General features: G+C 39.6%; 2 protein-coding genes across 3 annotated transcripts in view; both read right to left on the bottom strand.

Annotated features, from left to right (window-relative positions):
- Positions 1 to 1,409: 1,409 nt before the first annotated feature.
- LOC129767829 (uncharacterized) lies at positions 1,410 to 2,759 on the bottom strand. Its single transcript, XM_055769057.1, has 2 exons — positions 2,133 to 2,759; positions 1,410 to 1,809 (listed from the first exon to the last, which is right to left on the bottom strand). Exons 1-2 carry the CDS (start codon positions 2,205 to 2,207, stop codon positions 1,507 to 1,509), a joined length of 378 nt encoding a protein of 125 aa, XP_055625032.1. The 5' UTR covers positions 2,208 to 2,759; the 3' UTR covers positions 1,410 to 1,506.
- Positions 2,760 to 4,996: 2,237 nt separating this feature from the next.
- The window catches only part of LOC129767828 (peptidylglycine alpha-hydroxylating monooxygenase), a 70,299-nt gene continuing 67,910 nt past the window's right edge, over positions 4,997 to 7,385 (bottom strand). Inside the window, exons 5-8 of one of the 2 annotated variants that reach the window (XR_008741578.1) lie at positions 7,059 to 7,110; positions 6,654 to 6,992; positions 6,328 to 6,586; positions 4,997 to 6,267 (exon numbers count right to left, since the gene is read on the bottom strand). Coding sequence is in view for 1 of the 2 variants with exons in the window: in XM_055769056.1 (XP_055625031.1) it covers positions 6,418 to 6,586; positions 6,654 to 6,992; positions 7,059 to 7,110 (560 nt within the window). In the remaining variant the exon portion in view is untranslated. Of the gene's footprint in view, positions 6,587 to 6,653; positions 6,993 to 7,058; positions 7,111 to 7,385 lie in introns of both variants that reach the window. The other variant, XM_055769056.1, reaches the window with a different exon arrangement.

The raw sequence follows: 7,385 nt of genomic DNA, 5'->3' as shown, positions 1-7,385 counted from the left end.
CGAACAGAATAATTTCGAATGAGATAAACTAATCGGAGACGTTTTCAGTTATCCCATGCATTCGCTCCATGGATCGGGAACGGGAACGACACTGCTTCGATATAACCTCTCAACACATTTGTTTATCGGATTGCATTATTTTTATAGTACAGGTGCGATAATTTTACAGTTTTAAATTTTAAAATAATTAAGTAAACTGCTATTTCATCATTTCGAAACAAGACAGTTCTTGTATTATAATTTGAAAAATTAAAAAATGTTTAAATTTATATAGATTCGATCGATGGTTTATTACTATTTCTTGCTTTTTTCCTTTGCTTACCACACTTGAACAAAGCAGGGAGTAGACTACCTTCTTATTCCACGTACTTTGTTCAGTTTCAACCTCAGTGCCGCACTAACTGCTGTTTTTTTATTCAGTCAGTTTCGCAATCAGTGTCGCACTGGTTCGCCCCGAAAGCTGTTAGTTTCGCACTGAGATGTTTCACGGGTTGGCACTCGGGTTCACCAATATAACTATACCGAACTGTCAAGTTCCGAGTATATTTTGGAAAATCTAAAAATAAAAACTATGAAGATGAAAAACCTGCTGCTTTTGCTTTTGTATTATTGGAATCGTAATCCAATTCGGATTCTGATTTTGAAAGTATATTCGAGCAGACGGCATTAAGCTACGTGTGCTTTCATTGGGAGGCGAAAATAATTCAGGTGGAATAAACCTGCTTTCAAAATCAAAATTATGAATGAAAATTTACTTTAACGTATCGAATATCTATTTCATGTGATGAAATAAGAGGTTTTTTTTCGATATCACAGAAACATATTGAACGAAAACTGTGGCTAATGATGATTTTATATTATAATAGTAATTATTTGTGGAAAAACCAGGAAATGCATCGACAAATGGTTAAGTAAGTGTCAGAACTACATGTTTTAATTTGCAATATGCAATATGAAGTGCATCCAATATGAAGTGAAAACATTCATTCAAACTTTTATATTTTTACACTGCACTTGGCCCTGCTGATCTGATAGAGAATAATTTACCTCCCAAGCATTAATATCGCCATTAGACGTCGACACTGTACATTTATCGTCGCAAATATAAACAAATCAGACTATATAACGCACACCAACAAAACACCGCATTCGTGAAACTGAAAACGTTTTTTTTATTACAGAGTCAGTTTGGCACTGACTCAGTTTTAAAAACGAATTCGCTATTACATTTTACAATAACGCGTTTCATTCGTCGTACTTATTGTTTCGAAGTGTATTGCTATGCATGTGAAAGAAACTGTTAAGGACACATAGATTTACAACTTTTCTTTATAAATCGTTAATTAGGTGGGTAAACACCAATAACCAATAACTCCATAACGATGTGTAAATATGTGAAATTTACAAAGTTCAGAACGAGAATGATAATTTTATTTGTGTAGCCTGGTTATATAAGATAAGGGTTACTTCGTTTTACAACTCTCCTCTTTAAACTATTATCCCATGTTACGTCGATTCCGCTCCAGCTTGGCACGTTGAAGAAGTCTCATCAGTCCATCGGACATGTTCTTCAGAGCTGACATAATTAAATGTGATGATATTCCGACAGGCTTCACAGATGTAACGATGCCGGATATCTATGTGTTTAATCCGTGGAGTATATCCGCCATTCTTAGCAACACATATCGTCCTTTGATTGTCGCAACACAGTTGAGTTGGCAGTTTTCCATAGAATTGCCTTCTACACTGCCGCGGACAAAGCTGTGTGTTCTGCTGGTCATTTCTTGAAGCTCCAGGATACTGCTTCTCCTGGAAATAGAGGGTGAGTCGATCATTATTGTGACACTTTCAAACCGAATTTATCCAAATTTCTCTTTAGAGCGTTTGTTTACAACCACTGAGTTTTGCAGTTGACAGTGAAATTCCAGTCGAGATGAAAGAAAATCTGCAAAACCGTTCGCGAAAATATTTTGTTCGCCTACATGCGAAACTCTGGTTTGTCGCATCGCGCCTTGGAAGAATTATGAATAATCATCATTCGACCGTCTTACGAGCCCTCAAAGGTTCCAGGAATGGCAGAATAAGGCGGAATAACGCGCAAAAAAACAGAGCGGCGATTTCTCAAAACTTACCAAATCGGAACAAATGTTGAAAGAAGCTGACAAGCTGACGAAATTCGCTACGAAGTACCGTATTTGGTAGGTCATATTCACTTGTGGCAAACGGGGTAAACCATTCGTGACCAAAGGCACAATAAATGATTGGATCTACAGAACTGAGAGTCTCCTTTTCTAGGTAGCACTATCAAAAACTGTTGTTTGTTGTTTGACTTCATGCCACTGCTCCAAAACCTTGCAGGATGTGGCATCCTAAAGCTGTTATGTGACGTCATGATGTAATGTGGCATCCTAATACAGTATGTGTGACGTCATGAAGCGAGGTCAGATAAAAAGTTAGACGTTTGGAGTGCACGGTTGAATGGTAGCTCGTGGAGTATCTCATTCATTTTACAGGATATCACATTGGCGATCCTGCCAAAACGAACGGAAGTCGTAAAAGTGAGAGCATAGATTTTGTGTTGCCATTGCGAAAGCGATAGGATAGGAGTTAATTGAGGTAAGGACAAAATTGAAAGTTATATACATCGACAGAAAATAGTAATTCGATGGTATCAATAAAATGGAAATTTTTCGAGTCGGGTTGAGCCCAAGGCCGAAATATACAATTAAAGTGCATGTAGTTGAGTCGGTAGTAGACCAAGACCAACAATGCGAAGAAAAAATTGAGTCGGGTAGAGCCCAAGACCAATAGTAATAAAAATAAAAATACAATGTTTCGTTTGATTGAGCCGGAGGAAGACCAAGGCCAGTTATAAAACAAGTTGAGTCGGGAAAAAGCCCAAGACCAACTGTCGAAAAGATTCAACCGAGAAAAGCCTAAGGTCAACGTATCATGAAGGTTGAGTCGGGAAAAGCCCAAGGCCAACGTATCGCCAAGAATGTGTCGGGGAAAGCCCAAGACCATCAAATTAAAAATAGAAATAAAAAAGAAAGAACAAAGTATGAGCTCATAAATTACCAAAGCCAACGTGAAAAAAAGTTGAGTCGGAAGAAGCCTATGCCCATGGCGGTTAAATGGTAGCTCGTGAAGTATCTCATTCATTTTACAGGATATCACACAGGAGTGATAAATTGTCCTGAACTCCGTCCGAATGAAACCTTAAGTCATTGTGAAGAGTGAACTTCGGAAGACAAAAGGAGAGGCGAATGTTGTAAAGGAAATGATAAGGAAGTAAAAAAACTGAAAAACGTACCGAAAACGACTGTACAGTATGTGATGAAAGGCATCAATCGCAAACATCGAGCATTTTACTGAAACTTATCCTTAAATTTAACCGATTCAATTTCACAATTGTAAAAATTTGAATTTAATTCGATAACTAGTCGATTTGCCAATCAATCTAGAGTGTCGCAATAATTATCGACTCACCATTTACTTCCATAGTCTACACTCACCTGTATTCTGGCAGGATGCAGGATAAGTGCGGAGTGTAGAACTGATTCACAGTGAATTTCTTTAGAGACTTGGGAACATCGAGGAGATTTTCGCACCACACTCACCACACATGAAAATCAACTCTCCTCTCAGTCGCTTCGCTTCGAGCAGGATTACTTCCAAAAACGTCAACCTCTCTCTTGCTAGTGAGTCCCAATAAACGCATTTAAAACATGACCCTTCATCAGTTATCCTCGCTCTTAACGTTCGTCAATTAATTTCTAGTTGAAGCATATGGTTGTTTAAATTGGCGTGGCGAATGAATACAAATCTACCTCTCCTGACTTTTTGACTTCACTCTACCACTACTACTCCACCCCGACATGTATCTCGTTGCCAGTGTACACAATATTATTTTAATGTCCGTTTAAAGTGCAACGGAAACTGGATTTCTGATGCAAAAAAGTAGTTATACCATTAATGGATGGCTCCCACCTTACGCTTAACTCCACTCATAAGGTTCTGTACAACATCTGGCTGCAGCTTCTTCTGTACGGAAACCCACTTTTTCTTCATGTCTTCCTCAGATTTGACCTCCTTGGGATGCTTCAGTAGTGCCTGCTCCATAATAGTCCAGTATTTTTCGTTGGGTCTCCACTCCAGGTCACCACTCCAGGACATCCTTTGAATAGTGGCAAGAAGCTATCCGACCAGACGATCGCATGGCCCTCGTTTTGCTTGAACAGAGGAAGCAGACGCTTCTGTAGACACTCCTTGAGGTAGATCTGCACGTTAACAGTCCTGGTATTCATATGAGCAGATCGTTTGCAAAATCTTGTATTTCATAGCAAACTTCGGAAGTTTCCGTTTCCTTACTTCCTCCGGAACATCAAACTTGTGCTGGGCGATGAAGAACAGTAGCCCCGGAAGTCTTTTTTTCCCATCGTATTTTTGCCGTTCGTTACGATTTGGAGTCTTCTGCATTTCGTTCGTATGCATTCCCTCCCGGTCCTTGGCTCTCTGAACAACTTGGACAGATTCACCTTTTTGTCCACATCACTGACCGAAGCATTGGGATTCCACTTAATCGCTTTCACGACACGCTTGATCCTGATCACTATTAGGACATCAATTCTGACAGCATTTCTCCTTCCGTTCGATGCTCAGAGTTTCGTAGTAAAGTTTAATCACACGACTCAACGTTGACTGCACGATTCCAAGTTGATTATTTTTTTTCAATTTTCGAAAAACTGACAGCGATAGAATACAGTATTTTGATCGTGTTACACTCTTAACTGCTTTACCCAAATTTTTAGGAAAAAAAAACACAATGGGTAATTTTCTACAGCGTTTTTCTGTGATGCAATTCGACGTGGGACACCCTTTAAGTATCGATACGTTACGTTAAACGCAATACCTGTGCTCTGGGCCAGATTTTCACCACACCGTCCACGTATTTCAGGGAATTTCTTTTTCCGACTACTTCCGACAATGCTGACCCTTATGAATATGAATACTAGATCTTTTATTGTGCCTCAATATTTGTGTTTATAGATTTCAATATTTACCATTACTACATTGGTTTATTACACGTCCGCGTTGCTGCTGCAAAGTCGCCTTCGGCCACTTACCGAAAACCACGGTTGTATGACGACTTGTCTTAATTTTTTCTCTTCGTCGCCACCGCTACCATTCATTATTCTCCAAATGTATGATATATGATATATGTTTGTTTGTTTTTTTTTTGCTTCGAACAGTAACCAACCATTTTCACAATTATAGAGGAGGAACGAGTCACATTTACAGTGGCGTCTTCTATCGCTTGGCTTTGGCCCACTATTTACTACTAGAGGGAGGATGTTTCGCTACATTGTATGTTACTTTTTGCTACTTTTTATTCTATCATATGCATTTTTTGCGATTCTCTCTTTTTTGTTTTGGTTAAATATTCCATTTGGGAAACCGGTAGTGGTCTCCGACTCCGTTGGTAGCCTATCCCAGACGATATGGCTGTTCAGTACAGGTAGGTAGATGATAGATATTGGAATGTTGTCGCCGTTTTTTACCATCTGGAATGATGTCTTCTGGATAATATAATGATGAGCTCTTGCTGGTTCGTTTTCTACAATATTTTACACTCTGTGACTAAAAATTGTTGTTGTATAATTGTACCTGTCCTATTTAAAATATGTAGGCAATATCTACAGAGAATTTGAGGAAGGATTGCACATTCATAATGTATATAGTGGGTCAACAGTAGCTCGATTGCTACAATCGTTCCGTCAAGGGGGGGAAACAATCCGGAAACTTAACCAAACAATCATGTATAAAAATATAGGGCTTCTGAAAAGGATTCGATCAAATCCTTATTAACCAGTCTCTGCTTCAGTTCCGAACCTGAATCCTACGATAAACTCTGAAAAATTGGCTCAACCATTTTGTTATTTCACAGCGTTTGCTTCCTTGTACCGTCGTTTTCACACATACACACATTCATTTGTATACACAGAGGACGAAAGAAGTTAATTAATCATAACAAAGTTAAAATAAAACAATGATTAGGATATTCTAACTGCTGCAGGGCTGACAGCAGGGTGATGCATCATGACTAGACTTATTTAATTTAGTTTGTTTGTTTCGTCTTCTAAGAGATCTCGTTCTGTTTAAAAACCTTTGTTTCGATAGCTGATATGGTTCGAAAAATTGATTTAGTTTTGCGTGTGTCTGTTATGTGTGTGTGTGCTTCCCGTTAGAAAGGGGATTAGAATATGTCTGTAATTTAGAATAGCAATAGAGTATAGGTTCTTAAGTGTATGATTAGCTGCTTTTTACAGGTATCATTGTTGTGAGGCAACGCATTTTTCTCCCACTCTCTCTCACGCTAAATGCAGTGCAATTGTGGTTTGGAGGATGAAATCCATCTTACAGGTGACTCGCTTCGTAGTCAGGAATGTTATTGAGCTCTGTTTCCTTGTTGCGCCAGTAGAAATATGGTGGCCCGTTGCTGAAGCAGTACTTCATCTGCAGGGGCTCGTCGTTGTCCACGTAGTACATCAGGTAGAAATTACACATTTCATCATTGTTTGTGGCCCTGTCGGAGGATATACACATGATAGATTCTCGAGACATAGCTCTCAGAACTCAGATCAATAGCTTACCCAATGTTTGTGACGGTACTTCGATTGCTCTCCATTGTGCATCGTGCAGCCATCCGGTCCTTTTGTCGGATGGGCTCATGGTTCTCCACCGGGTAGAACATTTGCGGCGTCAGAGGATCCCGTTTGCCCAGCAGTGTCCAATGGTTCTGGCCTTGTTCATCAACTCTCACCCGGTAGCCAGACACGACCCGACCGAGGCTGTGCGTGTGCGTTCGGTAAGCGAACGGATATATAGTTTTATTCTCGCGGATGTCACACACCGTTTCCATGTGTTCGACTTTCATCGGAGGAATCATGCCACCCGTCCCGAGTAACAGAACACCAGCCTGTTTGCTCATACTGGATGAGAAATGAAGCAAGATTTTAGTACGATAATGATTTTGTTTTGTTGCAAACCGAACTCACGGTTTCAGAGTGTAGTGAAGGAATATTCCAGAGTCGTCATACGTGGTCCCATCTGCAATTGAACACAAATATTTTATTTTTACATATTAATTTTTCTGCAAAATAAAAATAGCTGTCGGATAGCTTCTGGTGGCACTGCAAATGCTCATCCAATCTTCTAAATGTAACTCAAAACTGCGTCCATGGCGCTCAAAAACGCAAATGATTTCATCAGAATCCATTGCTATTTATGGGGGGAACACCTTGAGGTTCTACAACCTATAAATAAAGGCAGAGTCATTGCTGCTAGAAGCCGTGAACCTGAACCTGAAATCTGGCTCATACTGA

This window comes from Toxorhynchites rutilus, chromosome 2 (assembly GCF_029784135.1).
Source record: "Toxorhynchites rutilus septentrionalis strain SRP chromosome 2, ASM2978413v1, whole genome shotgun sequence".
NCBI classification, from domain to species: domain Eukaryota; kingdom Metazoa; phylum Arthropoda; class Insecta; order Diptera; family Culicidae; genus Toxorhynchites; species Toxorhynchites rutilus.
This window is presented reverse-complemented; position numbering and strand designations above follow the sequence as displayed.